At 40.8% G+C, this 18,321-nt stretch overlaps 1 protein-coding gene across 6 annotated transcripts in view; it reads right to left on the bottom strand.

Moving 5' to 3' along the window:
* Positions 1 to 912: 912 nt before the first annotated feature.
* IGSF5 (immunoglobulin superfamily member 5) overlaps positions 913 to 18,321 on the bottom strand; it is a 35,064-nt gene continuing 17,655 nt past the window's right edge. For 5 of the 6 annotated variants that reach the window (XM_065068152.1, XM_065068167.1, XM_065068176.1 and 2 more), the window contains 4 exons: positions 18,128 to 18,152; positions 14,965 to 15,077; positions 13,279 to 13,355; positions 1,997 to 3,077 (listed from right to left, as the gene is read on the bottom strand). In XM_065068152.1, the coding sequence (XP_064924224.1) occupies positions 3,009 to 3,077; positions 13,279 to 13,355; positions 14,965 to 15,077; positions 18,128 to 18,152 (284 nt within the window). In that variant the 3' untranslated portion in view covers positions 1,997 to 3,008. Of the gene's footprint in view, positions 3,078 to 13,278; positions 13,356 to 14,964; positions 15,078 to 18,127; positions 18,153 to 18,321 lie in introns of all 6 variants that reach the window. The other variant, XM_005511345.3, reaches the window with a different exon arrangement.

Raw genomic sequence — 18,321 nt, 5'->3', positions numbered from 1 at the left:
CTGTGCACAGTCTGTGAGTGGTAAAAAACTAGATGTTTCTAGATCACTAAAATGTCCCTCAAGTCATAATTATACATTGATATCCATGTGTACAAAAGATTGGTGTCTCCATAAAGTGCCTGAAATTCAATATTTTTAGTCTACTCTGTCTTCTGAAAGTGTCTGTATATTTTATGTTCCCTGTGTGCTAAAAATTGTCTCTGTATTTTATGTATTGTTGTTTGTAGAGCTGTATTTGCAAACATAAGTAACAGCTAGTACTGGAGATGATATACAGGCTGTATAACATACCTGCAGAAAACAAATCTGGAAGCATAGAAATGCTCCCAACTATAAATTTTGAGGACACCATAAGAATTTTCAACCTCATGCTAATGTTGTTGAAGAGTATACCATAGCTGTGTGGGATGCATTCTTGTAGCTGGCAGGAAGGAAAATAGCTCCAGACTCGGGTTAATGTGCACTCTTCCATGGTTGTGGTACGTAATTATGCAAAAAAACTTTGTATTTTCTAGTCAGTGGGATGAGCAGTAAGTGTGGTGTAATTTCTGTTGTTGCTGCATGTTGTCCACTGGCAATCATCTGCTGGCAAGTGGTCCCCGAGGTCAGTGTGGCACGCTGGAGAACTCCCGGCTCCCAGGCAAGACACACAGCTGGAGGGTGACCTGACTGCACACCTCTGATGTCCGACCGCCCCAGCTTGGAGCTGCCAGCAAGCTCCCACACGGTTCCCAGATTAGGGGTCTCACATCAGCTCGTTCACTCAACAGCAGCGCCAGGAGGTGCTTTTGCCCAACCACAGGGTGAAAACCAGCTTGGGAAGCACTGTTGGTGTCCTCTGAAGAGCCTCAAGCACCAGGTAGCACAGTGTGGAAATCAGAATAGGGATTCCCCAGAATGGAAGACGCCATATTGGTGACACAGGAGTTTATTTTTTGGCTCAGAGCATGTGTCCTTTTGCCCATGTTCTCAATATAGCCATTTTTTATTAATGTGGAAGGATATAGATTAATTAGAGAGAAGTTTTTCTTCAGTTCTAGGTTGGCTGCTGAATATAACACCAAATAATATTGAAGCAAAGCTTGAAATAAAGGGTTTTGAGATAAACACCACAGTAGAGTTTGTTTCCTTTTCAAAATACATTCTACTTAATCATCATTTTGTGCTGGGGAAAAAAACTGCCTTCAGGCCGTCTTTTGTACCACAGGGTTACTTTTCTGAGAGCCAAAAGACGTGCTAATCATGCATGTGCATAGAAAGCCAAAAGTCCCTGTTTTTCACTCCCAAGTCACAGGCTGCTGTATCCCTGGGCCTGTTTCTCTCATGCCATGGACATCCTTCTAATAAAGTGTATTTTTGTTTGCAGTTAGGTTACAATGAGCTGCAGCAGTAATAGGAGATGTCAGCAATACCAATACTTCGGTCAGAATAAGGTAGGTGTTTGTTTCTGTCAGTGGAGGGTTATTTCAAGGAAAAACACAAATATTCCACAATGTAAATTGCTTGTATTTTCTCTGTAAAACCCTATAGCTATCTACATACCATTCTGCTGGTACAATTACATTCAATGGGAATGAATTTTGAAGGTCCTCCTTAACCAAATAAAACAGAAAGAGTGTAGATGGCCAGCATTTGAAACAGCTATGTAAACAATTGCACGTGGCAGACCATGAATTGGCCTCAGCACTTATTCTGACAGACTGACTGAAAATGCGACTAGCAGTACAAAAATCTGTCACAATTCAACGAGATGCCAAATGCTAAATATGCAAAACAACTTATTTTTCCTGAGATCAGGTTTCAAATTTCTTATTTTTGTTGCACAGATTATCACTGAAAGTAATTCTATGTAGCAGCTTCTTTCAGCACTGAAAGAGTACCTGCATTGTTTCATACAAAAGATAGACATGCAAAACACTGAATAATTCAGAATTCTTTGAGTGGGTAGAAAGACGAGTACACTGAAAATAACTTGTTTTTCTGGAAGAAGTTTGCCTTTTTGTAAAAAACTAAGAAGATTGAACTTTTTATTATGAAATACAAAATTTTAGACAAAACATTTCAGCTAGAAATAATATTTTTTAGATTGGGAAGGCATGTATAGTGTCCGCATGTCAGATCTGCTCTACTGACTAGGTTGCCTAACTAAAGGGCGTTTGGTGTGGTCATTACCAACTCTGTCCCTGACGTCCATCATGAATACCAGCAGCTGCCATTGCTGAGACCCAAGCCATTTGGCTGTGAAACTTGGCCCACGAATAGAAGAGAGACAAACAGCATTCAGGCAATAACCTTAAAAGTCAGGAATTTCAGATGCACATTTTACAGCTTCAGATTTTCACATTTCAAACAAAACAGGATTTTTTTGGCACATGAGTGATTGGTTTTTACTTAACACTGGAACACTGGATTTAAGATAAATACCTTTAACAAAAGAATGTATGGAAATGAAACAAATTCATTTCTGATCCAAAGACAGTTTGGAAATTTCAGAATAACCCTCAGGAAAACTTCCCTTGATTTTATTACAGAACGGAAATTGAAAAATGTTGTGGATCTATAATCTTGAAATGATCAGCTGTACATAGAGTACATTAAAAAGTAATTCATATGGTATTAACCAGTATTAATTATTAACCATTTATTCTGAACTAATAAATGTCTTGCAGCTCTAGTCACAGGTCCTGCTGTGGATAACCTCACATTTCTGCCTGACAGGAGTTTTGCTGATTTTCTTGGGACCCAAAGCACATATTCTTGCTCTTGTAGAGTCCCATCAAATTCATTGTCTATGAAGTTAAGGCTGTCATTTATGTCCATTATGTTGCTGAGATAGCATATGCCTCATTATGAAGGTTGCAATTTTATTTCATTACGTGAGAAAAGAAATAAAAATAACTTAGAGCTTACACTGAGAGAACTGGTGTTAACCTTTCTCTGCTGCAGGAAGCCAGCCACATGTATAAAATGCAACAGATTAACAGAGAAATTTCCTGGAGAAGTCCATCCTAAACAAGTGTCATGTTTCTAATTTTCTTTGGGTTGATCGGATAATCAGTAGGTCTTTGAGGCTGCACCTATGGGAGAGAAAAAAGAAGTTACAGAACTAAAAGAAATCCTAGAAAAGCAGCACCACAAGGGTCCTCAGGAGGTCACCTGCCAACTTGTCACCCCCAAGCATCATACCAAAATGAAATCTATCATCAGCAACCCATTGAAAATCTAAATACAAAGGAAAATATGAATAGCAGAACAAACTAAAAGCTTTACATGCAGCACACTTGAGGCGGTTCTGGGAACACATTAGTTGGTCTTATGCTGTCTGAGAACTTCTTGTGAACTCTGAAGTCTGTATTCTTTTCAGTAAAATATGATGTTGGGCTTTCCCCCTCTGGGTCTCTTCAAGAAACTACCCATTAAGCTGCAATAAAAACTTAATATCTGACATTGCTTTCCTAATACATTACAAATTGCAACAATAAGTACAGGACCATTACAGGACCATTTTATTTACCTGAAAGACTGCTCTCAACATCTCAGTGTTTATCCAAGGCAGGCTTTTTTTTAAAGTTCCCATGACTGGCATGATTGCACTTCCACTGACAGCAGCCTGTTTTCAAACCAACCCCAGTGGGATCTGCGTAGGCCAAATGCTAAGCAGTTCTGAAAACCCTATCCTCATTTGAAATCAGTGTAATGCATTTTCAGTACTAATTGCTTATGCACTTTTACAAAATACCATTGCAGAGGAAACAACAAAGAAAAATTCTCAAATGCATCCAAGAAACATATGCTGTGGGTATTTAAAGGTAGCGGTGAGATCTCAGATAGATAATTACAAAGTAGCTCTAATGAATGAAAATTTCTTAAACCTGTATCTTCACATAGCTTCCTAAATGAAACACTACAATTGAATAGTTTGCTGTGGCCAGACCCAGTGTTGGTTTTATCTTCCTCCAGGTAGATGGTATCTGCTGGCTACTGTTCATCACGACTTCCCCACTTGGTCTCAAGCATTTGGAAATCAATGGACATTTCAATGTTCTTCCTAGTAGAATTTTTTATCAAGCCCAAACTCTTTCCCGACTATTGACCAATCTTTCTGTAGTTTGTTTCTGAAGCATTAATCATGTACAGTCTGTGTTGCCTTGGTATTCTTCAAGTATTAAACATCTTAAATAATGCATTTGGTACATATACATTATTGAATAAGCAACAGAGGAAAATGCTAGATAAAAAATGTGGACAACCTGTCTCTGGTGTTTAATGAGCCCCAGCACCTCAAGGAAAACCATGGGATAAATATAACTATCCTAGGAACATTTCGTATGACAGCTGCCTTCTGCTTTAAACACAACTCTCTCCTTCCCAGCCCCCACCCTGTTTTGTTGCTAGAACATACTGCTGTTTTCTAAATTTACCCTTCTTTACTGTTTATTTCTGCAGAGAAGAGAGGAGCTCTGGGAAGTAACAGGGTTGCCTGTCTCTGCTCAAGAGACGTTTTCCGAGATCTCTCTGCTGCACTTAGTTCCTTGCAGTCCAGAAATGGTCCAAAGACCTGACGGGTGCTCAACAGAGACATCACTCACTCATTTCCAGAGCACATCAGAAGTTTCCTATGGTTTGTGTTACCCTGGAGATTAATATATGATGAGATTTGCTCCATTTATGGCAGAACAGTTATTTGGCATTTCCTGATCCCTAAATTACAGGTCTGCTATGGCAGGCTTTCTCACTAGGGCAGAGGTTTTGAGAAGCCCTCTACTACTGCTCCCCCCACAAAAATAACAAATGTACAAGTAGAATGGAAAAACAAATCTGGAAAAGCTGAAGGCAAGCATTACGTTCATGGAAAGCATGTATTCCCAGATAATGTGGACTGTCCTTTGAGTATAAAGCACGTCAAACTGGTCAGCATATTGAGTAACCAGAAAGTTTCAGAAGGAGTCCAAGGGCACTTCACAGAACGCTGTCTCTGAAACTTCCTGAAAAAGGTAATTATTTGAATTCCATGCTTCGCAAAATACCAGGGTAGGAACATCTCTCAGATTTTTTTGCATGAAAATACTGTATTGCACCCAAATTTACTAAAGGAGAAAAGAAGCTAATCAGAAAGTTCATCAAGTAATATTGTCAAAAGAAACAGTGCTTATGGCTACTAGTAGGCAATACTACTGAAGATTTTTCTTTGTGTCTGATTTTGAATGGGAGGGAGTAAGAGGATTTGCACCAGCTGGATCTAGACTGCCCTATTCTTCCCTGACAGCACTGCAGAAAATGTAACCCAAGCAGGTCTATTTGTTTAAAAAATATTATCTGCATGAATGAACCATCCATTTCCTGCCCTATCACGCCATTTCTCCTCACCACCAAAGGAGGAACCGAGCAGCAAGTTTGCTCCTGGGATGGGGACTGTGTCCACGATGGCCAGATTCCCCTCTGCCTTGATGCATCTTTCATAGCTATTTGCTTTAGAACAAATGCCCTGGGTTACTTATATTTTATTCTTACTGTGCTCTGATATCAATTAATGAATAACTGGTTGAATTTCAAGCAACTCATGCTGTGTACTGGCCCATTTTCAGTGGAGCTTTCTCTAAAGTAGCACAGCCTCACTGAGACTGCAGTTCACTGGATGTAACTTCACTGAAATGGAGGATCAGTGACCTAAAACTCATTTTCTGATGCTATAGGAGATCTCAGATACAAGACATTGCAAATACAACACAAAGACGAGGAGGACTACCACAACCATTTCATATTTAAACCTTGATAAACTACAGCTGTTAGAGACTTTGCTTGGTTTTGACTTCAAAGTTGTTTCTTCTTCAGATTAATTCAGTGCTCTACTAGTCCTGCCAGTCATAGTCTGAGAAAAAGTAGTTTCATTATTCATTACGTTCTATACAATGAAAGGAAAAAACGGCTCTAGTGGCTTGCTGCACAGCCCAACATTACAGGAGAGACTTTCTAAGGTGGTCCCCTTTATCAATAAGGATATAATATTGTCTGCTGACAGTTTTAGATCTCTGTACTGTCAGCTTGGCATCTAGTTAAACACGGATATTTGACAGTCACATGTTTCAAAGTCTGCCTGTTGACTTGATTTATCTGCCCCGGATGCCTTTTTATAGGGATTCCTATAAAGGGACTACTACACTGGGAAAACCTTTGCATAGTTTGTTGGTTTGTCTGGGGAAACAGATGTCCAAATCTTGCCATCTCTTCCAGCTCTTCTGCCAGACAAAAAGAGAGCTAGCAATACATGGATGAATCAGAAGGTAAAATGAGGGTGTGTATCAGCTGATTTCAGGGTTTAATCCTTCAGTGATGTTTTGAATATGGATCTTCAGTCAATGAAAGAAGGACTTCTGCTATTACAAGCATGTTTTAGTCTTTTCTGCCACCTATATAATGTCAGTGATATGAATGATGAACACACATCTGGCTGGAGAGTTGGGCGGGGAATAACCTGATGAAATTTAACAAGGGAAAGTGTAGAGTCCTGCATCTGGGCAGGAACAACTCCAGGTTCCAGTATAGGTTGGGAAATTACATATTAGAGAGCAGTGTAGAGGAAAGGGACCTGGGGGTCCTGGTGGACAACAGGATGACCATGAGCCAGCACTGTGCCCTTGTGGCCAGGAAGGCCAATGGCATCCTGGGGTGTATTAGAAGGGGGGTGGTTAGTAGATCGAGAGAGGTCCTCCTTCCCCTCTACTCCGCCCTGGTGAGACCACATCTGGAATATTGTGTCCAGTTCTGGGCCCCTCAGTTCCAGAAGGACAGGGAACTGCTGGAGAGGGTCCAGCCTAGGGCAACGAAGATGATTAAGGGAGTGGAGCATCTCCCTTATGAAGAAAGGCTGAGGGAGCTGGGTCTCTTTAGTTTGGAGAAGAGGAGACTAAGGGGGGACCTCATTAATGTTTATAAATATATAAAGGGTGAGTGCCATGAGGATGGAGCCAGGCTCTTCTCGGTGGCAAACAATGATAGGACAAGGGGTAATGGGATCAAGCTGGAGCACAAGAGGTTCCGCTTAAATTTGAGAAAAAACTTCTTCTCAGTAAGGGTGACAGAGCACTGGAACAGGCTGCCCAGGGAGGTTGTGGAGTCTTCTTCTCTGGAGACATTCAAAACCCGCCTGGACATGTTCCTGTGCGACCTCACTTAGGCGTTCCTGCTCCAGCAGGAGGATTGGACTAGATGGTCTTTTGAGGTCCCTTCCAATCCCAAACATACTGTGATACTGTGATTATGAAACAGGTTTCTGATCTTTAAACTTATCTGAGAGATGGCAGTTCCTCAGACACTGATGCTGTGGAAATGTGTGATAAACTGAAGGTTTTGCCTACTATTAGCCAGGAAAAAAATAAAATAAAATCTAACTCTAATTGCATTAGAACAAATTGCTGAGATTAATGTGGTAGGAGTGCTTCCAAATGTATCTGCATGCATCAAAACTTTCATTTCTGGAACAGAAAATCAGAGAGACACAGCTTTCTGCTTCTGAAGGTTATTTTTCCCCCTGCCTTTAGTTTTTAATTCTCATTCTAAATTCACTTCATTTACAGGAAAACACCTGCCCAAAAGTTCTGGATACCCTAAAAATAATTCAGATACACCATTGCTTCAAATAGCAAACTACAGTCAATACCCATAGTCAACTTTTAGTACACTCAGCACATTTCCCTGTCCATCAATAGACAGACAGTCTGGAAATTCCTTCTCTTTTCTTTATGGGTTAATCCCACCCACAAAACTCCTCCCCTTCTTCCACAGACATCTTGAAAAACTACACTATAAACTGCACCTGTCTTTTCTATATCTGTATCATCAATATTTACGACTCTCTTGATCAAGATATGCTGACCAATGAATATCATAACATGACGTACTCTACAGTACATTTCATCAGTAGGGGTAAAATTATTTGCTGTCATCCATTTATATTTCTATTTTATTGACCTTTTGATTCAATTTTGATAGCTTAATTTTTCTTTTCAAACAATCCTCAGAGTCAGAGCAGTTATATACAGTGCAATAAATGCACGTACAATTCATCATTCATTTCCTTCCCAGTATAAAACCACAACCACAACTAAATAATATTTTGAGTTTATAGAGTGTCATTTGGAGTAGTTAAGAAGAAAAATAGATCCTTCCCCATTAGCGGAGCCGTGACTCACTCTGGACTAGAAAGGAGAAGTGTGGCTGTGGTGGCAAGTGCCAGCCTCATGCGGCTGTGCTGAAATCAGCTGAATCACACCAGGGGTGAATCTGGTCCACAGTGAATGACCATTTCCTCTTATGAAATGGTCTTTTGATTTGTCATGGAGACATTTATGGCATAGTAAATGGAATAATTCTGAAGCTTGTGTAGGTGACTGTCCATTTCTGCAAGATGCTGAGTCCTTAGAGCTCCTTTTGTACCAGTGGAACTTGAAAAAATGTAGTTCCTTGGAGGTGGAACTGAAGACCTAGCAGAACTGGCCCCATGGCCCTTGTTCAGGTTAAACTGCCTACAGGACTGCCCCAAAATCTGCTAGAGACAAGGTAAAGCATCCTCCTCATTGCACTTGGCTTTTGGAAGGAGCTCTGCCCAAGGGTCAGAGCATGAGAAATGGCCCCTTGGATGGGACCTTGATCCCTAACACTCATTTGGCCTGGAGCTCAGCCCTGGGACTAGGAGCAAGGATCACTCTCCTTCCTTCGCTGACAGTAACAAAATACGCAATTAAACAGAAGCCTGTAACTCTACTCTCCATTTGACCTTTTCTTGGCTAATGTAATCAGAATGAAGACCTTCCAGCACCCCTGACTAATGCTCCTGGCCTCCCTTCCAGTGCCTGGTAATTTTTTCCTCAGCTCAATAATGTAGTTCGATATTCATCATTTTTTAAATGCCTCACACACCTTTTTTTTTCCCCCCTTCTTCTTCACTGAGGTATTACTTTTCCCTAAGACGATTTGCCAGATCTCTTGTTCGTGTTGTGAATTGATCACTGTAATTTCTAGGCAACATTTATCTTCCATGAACATTTTGCATTAATTTCTGATTCAAAGAGCTCGAATGGCCAGTAGCTGACCTAAGCGATTTTTGGTTGTCACCTTTTTCAATGAGATTCAGCAGGTATTTCAGAATTTGTACCTGGTTAGCTCTGTGGGCAAGGACTTCTGAGTAAAGAAAACCTGTGATGCAAAGTCTCCCCTAATTTCTCAGATCATTTAAAATTGTAACTCTTTACATATGGAAAAGGAGGGAACAAATTTGAAGCTGATACCCTCAGAGACCCAGGAAGACTTCTTAGTGCCTCTGATCTGTGCTGAAATTTTCCATCCAGTTTTCTCCTGAGACTGGGAGGAATGGTCTGTGTAAAACATAAGATCATCTCTTTTCAGTCAAAATGCTAACTTGAAAAATCTTCATTCACTGCAATTGCCTTGCTTTGCATCTCATTCCCACATCCATGAGCTTCTTTAAATTTTAAAACTCTCTGTTCAAACTTGGCCCATACAGACCTATTTTCTAGCCTTGTGCTGTGGTTAATCCTAATCCCCCAAGGTGACAAGGAAGCCAAACACAGAAATCTCAACATCTTTCACTTCGCAATGGTGGAGAAGGCTTTAGGACTTCAATCTCTGTGACTCCACCAGTAGATGGTCTCTTTGTTCCCTCCCCACTCTGCTCCTGATAGAGGACTTTGGCTCTTCACTTCTTCCTCTTGACCTCCACAGAAGCACCGCAAGGACGTTTGCTTGTTTTTCTTGATTATCCAGGGAGAGAGAGGCAATTTGCTGCAGTCCACTCCTTTATGACCTCCTTCACTATGAAAAAATTCTCTGGATAACTTCTCTTCCTCCTGGTTTTTGTTTGGTTTTTGTTTGCATGTCGTTTGAGATTTGGAGGTTTTTTAACCCCCCTGTTTCTCCTTAAAAAGTCCAGAAGAATAAAGATGAAAAACTTTTGGAAATATTTCCAGTATTCAGGCAAGGAAAGCCAACTGAGAAACACAACTTTCGGTCCTTAGAAAATGCAGTGGCATTAAGGCAGGAGTTTTCTGAAGAAGTTTTTCTATTCAGCACTAATTAGCAAACACTTAAGTGGCTTGACATCCGATTTCTCCTACTCAACAATAAATATAACGAATGGCCACCACAAGTTTTATTTTGCAATATATTGGCAAAAGTGGTGATTGGACTTTATTAGAATGCATCCAGTAACACTGTCAGAAAACCTCTACTATGCAGTTAACAGAGAAGGTTATGAATGTAAAAGAAAAACACTTTTTTGTCTGGGAAATTTTTTACTACTTTGTGTGTAATGCCACGAATATAAATCACGGACTGAAAATCCACAATTTAAGGTAAACCTTCATCAACCTTTGTCAGCTCCTGCATATACATGGTGGGGATATCAATACATACTGAGAAGCTCTGTTCAAAAGGAGAAATAGTTTGTCTTCACAAGCCATTTTTAGATTTCTAAAAATTCCTCCAATATATGGAAAATAGTTATAAATAATTTTCACCTCTAGATTATTTCTTGGTATTTTTCAAAAACGTGCATGCATTTACTGATGCTGCCAGAAGCCGCTTTAGCAGACTAGTACCAAATATTGTCCAGGAACAACGGGTTTAACAGAAACAGTTCAACTTTATGCTGTGTGCCTCTGTGTGCAGGGGGCTTGCACTAGATGATCACAGAATCACAGAATGTTTGGGATTGGAAGGGACCTCGAAAGATCATCTAGTCCAATCCCCCTGCTGAAGCAGGAACGCCTAGATGAGGTTACGTAGGAAGGCGTCCAGGCAGGTCTTGAATGTCTCCAGAGTAGGAGACTCCACAACCCCCCTGGGCAGCCTGTTCCAGTGCTCTGTTACCCTCACTGAGAAGAAGTTTCTTCTCAAATTTAAGTGGAACCTTTTGTGTTCCAGTTTGCACCCATTATCCCTTGTCCTATCATTGGTCATCACTGAGAAGAGCCTGGCTCCATCCTCGTGACACTCACCCTTTATATATCTGTAAACATTAATGAGGTCACCCCTCAGTCTGCTTTTCTCCAAGCTAAAGAGACCCAGCTCCCTCAGCTTTTCCTCATAAGGGAGATGCTCCACTCCCTCAATCATCTCTGTTGCCCTGCACTGGACTCTCTCCAGCAGTTCCCTGTCCTTCTTGAACTGAGGAGCAATGATCTTTGAAGATCCCTTCCAACCAAAACTATTCTATGATTCTATAAACACTATTGTTCTCACGGTGGAGCTCTCTGAGAACACCCAAAGTGGATCCCTGTCAGATGACACCAAACAGCTGGATGCACCCTCAGTGCACAACCAGTGCACATCAACCATCCATGAGCACCCAGTCAGTAGGAAGCAGCTACAACTACCTAAAGTTATTGCTTTCTCCTAAGATGTCTACAGGGTGGATAGAGGGTCCTCAGCACAAGCTCTTTTGCTCCTCAGAGCAGACTGTGATGTGTCACATGTCTTGTGCATGTAAACATAGCTAATGCCTTATAATGCTGTACATAAGTGTATTGAACACGGTCTGAAATTGTTGCTCAGGGTTACAGATCCCCACTGAGCCCTCAGCTGTTTTGCACATGGTTTTCAGCTTTGCTTTAATAGTATTTTGTTTGATGAGTAATCAATGTCAAATATATTAACTGGCAGACACAAATAGATCAGTATGATTCCTATTATTTTAACTGTTATTATTTTGATAGTTATTTTAATCATTGATTGAGTACTTCCTAAATTTCATTGTGTGCCAAAAGAACTAGACGCACTCTGCTATGATTTATATGCAATGTCATCCCAAGACAGATTTCTGCACTGTACATGTTGAAACAGCTCTTCAAAAATAAATGAGTTATCACTGTGTTGGAGTGAACTTGGTATCACATCACTGCCACTTTCTCAAGAGAATATTGGCAAAAAACATCATGAAGGTGCTAAATGTATTTTACAAATATATGGCATAAATTAGGATCCACATTGCTGTTGAGCTAGAAAGTCAGGAAGCCCTACACCGCCCTTCAAAAGAGACAAGTAGAGGAATAAGCACTGAGCTCTGCTTCTTTGCTTGTTAGCCATGTGGAAAAGGGCCAAAGATTGAGGGTGGATGAAGTGTTAGCTCCAAGCTTTATCCCTTCCATCATTTACTGCTGGGATACCAAAGGTCTCTAAGATCAGTGTAAAGTACCTGACTGAAGCAAATTCTGCAATGTGGAAGTGTAATTGGAAAATAAAACTCAGAAATGATCCAGACAAAGTGCACATATATTACTATATCTATGCCGGATTTTGTTTGTTAAGGGAACTTCAAACCCTGTCTTCAGCAGTGCCTCTATGTTCCATCCACATCTCCTCCAGTCTGGCAACTGGGGAGAACAACAAAAATATTGCAGACTTCCATTTTGGCAAAAGTACCTTTATAACAGAATTATTACATGTCCAGAACAAAGCAAACCTCTACATTCTAAAGGTATAATCTATAATATATGCAGAGGTGAGTTCTCAAAAGCCAAGCCAGAGTTACTCTGACTGGCTTAATTAATGGTAATAAATGGGTTTGTGGATAGAGAGGAGGAGACTTTTTAATCCAAGGAATCATGAAAAGACAACTGGCTTTACCTTTGGGAAGTCTATCCTAGCCAGGGCTACCTAGCATGCTGGCCAGCAGAATTTGGAGAAGGAAAGATATGAAAAGCAATGAAAAGGAAAGTACAGACACTGACTGAAAACCTGTCAGAGTTCAACGAGCATTTGGACAGTGCTCTTAGTCATATGGTTTGGTTTTATGGGAGTCCTGTGGGGAACAGGTGGTGGGACTCAATGATGGGTCCATTCCAACTTGCGATATTCTATGATTCTATGGAGGGAAGTCTGTGACTTTGTAACTTTAGCCCGGGAGGTGGGGTGGAAGATACACCAGGGTTCTGAGGGCAACAGATGTGCAACAAAAGCTTTGTTAGATATTTCTTCTAAATATCAGGGGTGGTTGTTTCTCCCTCACCTCCCATCCCCTTAAAAAAATCCATCTGAATCAAAGGCTAACATCTAGGGCACCTATCCTTATAAATCAAACATTCAGGAATGCTGAAGGGTTCATTCCACTTACTCAATTACAGCTGTAATTGACCTACAAATATCTACCTCCACCAAAAATCTGTGTTTGGATATAGTACAATACATGCAATGTGAAAACAAACAAGCAAACAAACAAACAAACAAATAAATAAATAAATGTCAAGATTTCAGCGTTACTGTTACCTTTGATGCAGAACTGGTATGTAAATCTTCAGCACGGACAGTAAACTTTGGATACCTTGGGAGAAGAGAGTAAATTCCTGTAACAAGAATAGACAAGATTACTTTTATTTGGTGTCCACCATGGCATGAACCACAAGCCATCTGGTAATACAGCTAAATATGATTTAATATTGTCAGCCAAACTCTAGCTAACTCATTTGGTAACACTAGGTTTTTGTAGTGGGAGGAGGAGCTTACAGGGCTGACTTCTGTCAGAAGACACCAGGAGCTGCCCCCATGTCAGACAGAGCCTGTCTGCTAGCCAAAGTTGAGTCCAACAGTGATGCTGGTGGAACCTCTGTGATAACATGTTTAAGAAAGGGTAAAAAATCCTGTGCAACAGGAGCTGGGAAAGAGGAGTGAGAAAATGTGAGTGAAACAACCTTGCAGACACCAAGGTCAGTGAAAACAAGGGGGACAAAGTGCTCCAGGTGCTGGAGCAGAGGTTCCCCTGCAGCCTGTGGTGCAGACCATGGTGAGGCAGGTTGTCCACCTGCAGCCCATGGAAGCCCACAATGGAGCAGGGATCCATCTGCAGCCTGGGGAGGACCCCTGGCTGGAGCAGATGGATGTGCCCTGAAGGAAACTACAACCTGTAGAGAGCCCACATTGGTGCTTGTGGGGAGGAGATAGACCAGTTAGAAGTGAAGTTTAGCCTTGGAAGAAGGGGATGTATTTAGTCTTGTTTTTATTTTTCATCATCCTGCTCTGCGATTAATTAAAAATAAATTAAATTAACCTTCCCCAAATGAAGTCTGTTTTGCCTGTTACAGTAACTAGTGAGTGATATCTCTCTCCTTATTTTGACTCACAAGCTTCTCCATCTTATTTTCTCCCCCTGTCCTGTTGAGAAAGGAGTGATAGAATGACTTGGTGAGCACTTTGTGGCCAACACAATATCACATGCTCTTGATATCTTCCCACTGCACTTATTTCTTCAGAATTTATTTGTTAGAGAGAAGAGGATGTATGCCTGGATTATAGACTCTGAACAATAATTTCATGTCACTAAGTGTTTGATTAAATGTTTTGATAATAACATGGTGACAAATGCATGTGGTGGGTAAAAATACGGTGGAGATTTATATTTTCTTTTGAACACTCTTTGTGCTTAAGGACTAGAATTTATAATGCCATAGTCATTTATCAGTAAAATTATTGTTCACTAACTGTTTTTATTTCCTTCCTCCCTCCCTTCCTTCCTCCCTTCCTTCCTTCCTTCTTCCCTTCCTTACTTTCTTCCTTCCTTCCTTTTCCTTTCTCTTGTTTTTCATTCTGTTGATGGTAGTGGATTTCTTTTGTTTTTACAGAGCAACTGCAAAATATTGCCTAAATTAGCTATTGTAGAGGAATCTGGTACTCCCATCTCTAGACCTAGACGTATTGAAGAACAAAGGCATTTAAAAAAAAAAAAAAAGAGAGAGAGAGACTAAAATTAAATTCAACTGCAAAGAACTATTACATTTTCTCAATACCTTTGAAGGACCATACTCTAGAAATCCCAAAATATTCTTAAGAGGTTCAGGTCAGACACAAGTCCTTCACATAGCGTTGTGAAATCTTGTAATTCAGCAGCTTGACATGTTATCCAAAATGCCTACATTGAAAAGCAGTTTGACAATATATGATTCAAGAGTCTAGACTCACTTGGGTCTTCTTCTGTGTTCCACAGTTCCTCTGGAATGTATCCTTGATTTTCGCTACCATGCCTTTGCCTGTTTCCCAAGTTTCCATCTTTTTTCTTCTCAGCTGAAACTTTTCTAGAAACAAAAATTCTGGTCATTAGAACTTCATTATGACATGAGAAGTCTTGGGTGTAGGCTACAGAGAAAAAACTATATGTTTTACTTTTGAAAAAAATATGCACAAAATATATCTGAGCCTTCAAAAGGAATTATCTAGTGCAATTCTTGTCCCATGTAAGTATTACACGTGAAATTCAGTGAAGAAAGTTCCCATCTGCCACATTATCAGAAAGCAGACAAATAAATTATCAGTCTTTGAAAAGCAAAGATTCTGTTCCAGACCATAGGTTTTGTAGGAAATTAATTTTCATCTCTAGTTCTGAATTACAGAATATCTTGTGGCCCAATATGGGAACACCAGCTAGGTCAATTAGCTCATCATTTTTGTGATTTGAGCCCACACAATTGCAAAAGCAAAGCATGTTAGCTCACATCACCACAGATAGCTCCCAAGTGATTCATCTGTACATTTCAAAGTTAATCTTTCACTTTGAAGTTTACTTTAAAAGTGAGTGTAGCCACAGTGAAGTTGACAGAACTTCCTTGGTTAAAGTTAACACACCTCTGAAATTGCAGAACAGTGACCTGCAGAGCTGAACACTGAGAAAAGTGACATTTTACTCAAAAATCTAATGCTACAAGAGATGCTACTATTCATCTGTTCCTACAATGGACTCTTCTCCAGGATAGTCCCAGGTCTATCTTTGCCTAGGTTTCACGTGTGGCAAGCATGAATTGGCAGGATTATGACAAGCCAGGAATTTGTAAGGGAAGGGGGAAACATTTTGCTTGTGCAATATTTGTAGAAACTGCTGCATTTACATTTTGTGTTTAGTAGCAATTACTTTGCAGGTCCATAGAGCTTCAGCTGAGCATTACTGATGCACACATAAATTTGACAAGCCAGCTATGAGTATGTGGCTTTTTTTAGGAGATAATAAAGTTAGACACCACTAAGAAACCTGTCATGTTGCTAGAAGACAAAAGCAATTGTTTAGGAATACCACCTTCACGTAACATGATGCTTTACTGTCTATTTTATCTGATCCTTGGATCTCAGCAAACTCAATGTAGTAGCCAAGTTGAAAACAGCTACAAAAAAGTGTGGGAGGTACAGAATGATAGCCAGCAAAGTTAAAAATAAATGTGGGAAGCAAAACAATATATCCCTGGTCTCACTACTTCTTTGATGCTACTACAATGCAGCTTCCAAATTCTGGACAATTATAATCCTTTTTACTGCAGCTAGGTTCCCTCCAAGAACAAAAAAAATCAGAATCTACAAAACCTGTGATTTCAGTGCCATTGTTTACATATGCTAAAGCTCTGCAGAACGGTCAACACTGAGTTTCTAATGTAAAGCTAAGCCATAGGCCCTGGACTCATCCCACTGCTGAAGTACTTGCTTAAGCCTTTGCTTAACATTCAGCATTTGTTTACAGTTGATGGGAAAATAGGAACTTTATTGTACTGAGATCTAAACCCACACATTCTGCCATGAAGATATACACGTATTTGCCCAGATCAGATTCAAAGAAATAGGGAGAAAGTAACATTATGCCCTATTCTGGACCTGTTCAGGTTGTCCGAAAGGAAGCACCGTGCACACCTGTACTAGCAAGGCAGGGTCCTGGGAAGGACACGGACCTGGCCATATCTGTCCCCACTGCTGAGCTGATGCTTCCCTGCATGTTCAACTGATTTTGCCTTAGTAGGGTTGACCCTTGCAGAAGGCTTTTGTCAGAATCAAGTTAAAATCCAAGCCAAAAGGCTTTGTAGCACCTCATTCACAGCAAAACCGATACAGTAGTGGTATCTGTTTTTGGTCTCCCATTTCCTGCTGATTTAGTCCTACTTTATTTATATAGCTGCACTTGGTAAAATGAACAATCTAGCATCACAAACTAAGAAATCACATGGAATTTTACGGGTATGGCATGACATAATTATAATTATTTCCTCAGGAGAAAATAGTGTTTACCTAATGACCTCCTTTAGTTTTGTATCAATAAAAAGCTGCACAAATTAAAATCTGTCAACAGGCCTCTGTAAAATTTCTGCTCCAGAAGCCATTAATGAATCTGGATATCACTGAAGTGTGCAGCAAAGTGGTATAAGGTTTTGTAAACTCTTTAAGAGAGGGGGAGTTAAAAGCCCCACAAGTGTAGGCGAAGTATGAACTTAGAATGCTCACAAGTAGCTCAGATAAAATAACTCCAGGTAACCTCACTGACATGTCTGTCACAGCTGCACCGGTGCCAATAAGTAGGATCTTAATGCTGATAACCATCAGCTTATGATTTCTAACGTTTTCCAACTCAATGTGATAATGTATCAACAGCTTTGTACTCAAGCACATCTGAGCATCACTCGCTTACACGTTGACACTCATCATCAGGGCAGCTTTGTTTATTTATTCAATTTTCATCAGACTAACGCTGAGCAACCTTAAAAGAGCATAGGAGACGGTCTAATTTCATTGCCAATCCATCCGGATTCGTTTGCGAGCGGGCTTCTCGCCGGGAGGCGCGGCAGCCCTGGCGCTGCTGCCGGGCTGGCAGTGACCCCCTCTGGCAGCGAGGGACATCGCCCGCGGGCAGCAGCATGCAGGCAGCAGCAGGCAGGCATGGTAGCAGGCAGCTTGATGCAGGTAGAGCTCCTCCCCTTGCCTGCCCGAGACACTGGGGTGGGTACAGCAATTTTTAAGTATTGGCTTTGCTCGTCAGCTTCCGTAGGAGCATATTTTCAGTTTGTAATTGCTGTGCTTGCTGAACCAAGAGAGTCAGCGTTGGGAGGATTTTGGTTCTTTTCACCCAGTTGGTTGTGGGAACAGACCTCACAACTTGCTGCGAGCTGTGGCCCTCCCTTTTTGCCTCTATAGTCAGTCCCCTCTCCTGCATGCTGCCCCCACTTCCCCTGCCGTGCGTACAGAAATGGGCAAGGTCTCACAGCACCTGGGGGTGCTGGAAAACGGGGCATGGAATCTGGCACATGCCTGTCACCGTCCTGCAGCACCCTGAAAGAGCTGAGTAAAAACGAAAATTCTCCCACCTCATCCAGCTTACCTTATCTCATTTTCATACGTAGATCCTGAGGGAAAAAAAAAAAAAAAAAAAAAAAAAAAGTTTTAAATGCAGGAAAACAAAATGTGAACTACTACAGAGCTCCTTTTAGAGCATGCACTGCATGCCAGCTAACACGAGGGTATCTCTTCTCCCCACTCTCCTCCCCATTTACAAAATTGCACAACATCCCTGTA

This window comes from Columba livia, chromosome 1 (genome assembly GCF_036013475.1).
Source record: "Columba livia isolate bColLiv1 breed racing homer chromosome 1, bColLiv1.pat.W.v2, whole genome shotgun sequence".
Taxonomy (NCBI): Eukaryota; Metazoa; Chordata; class Aves; order Columbiformes; family Columbidae; genus Columba; species Columba livia.
This window is presented reverse-complemented; position numbering and strand designations above follow the sequence as displayed.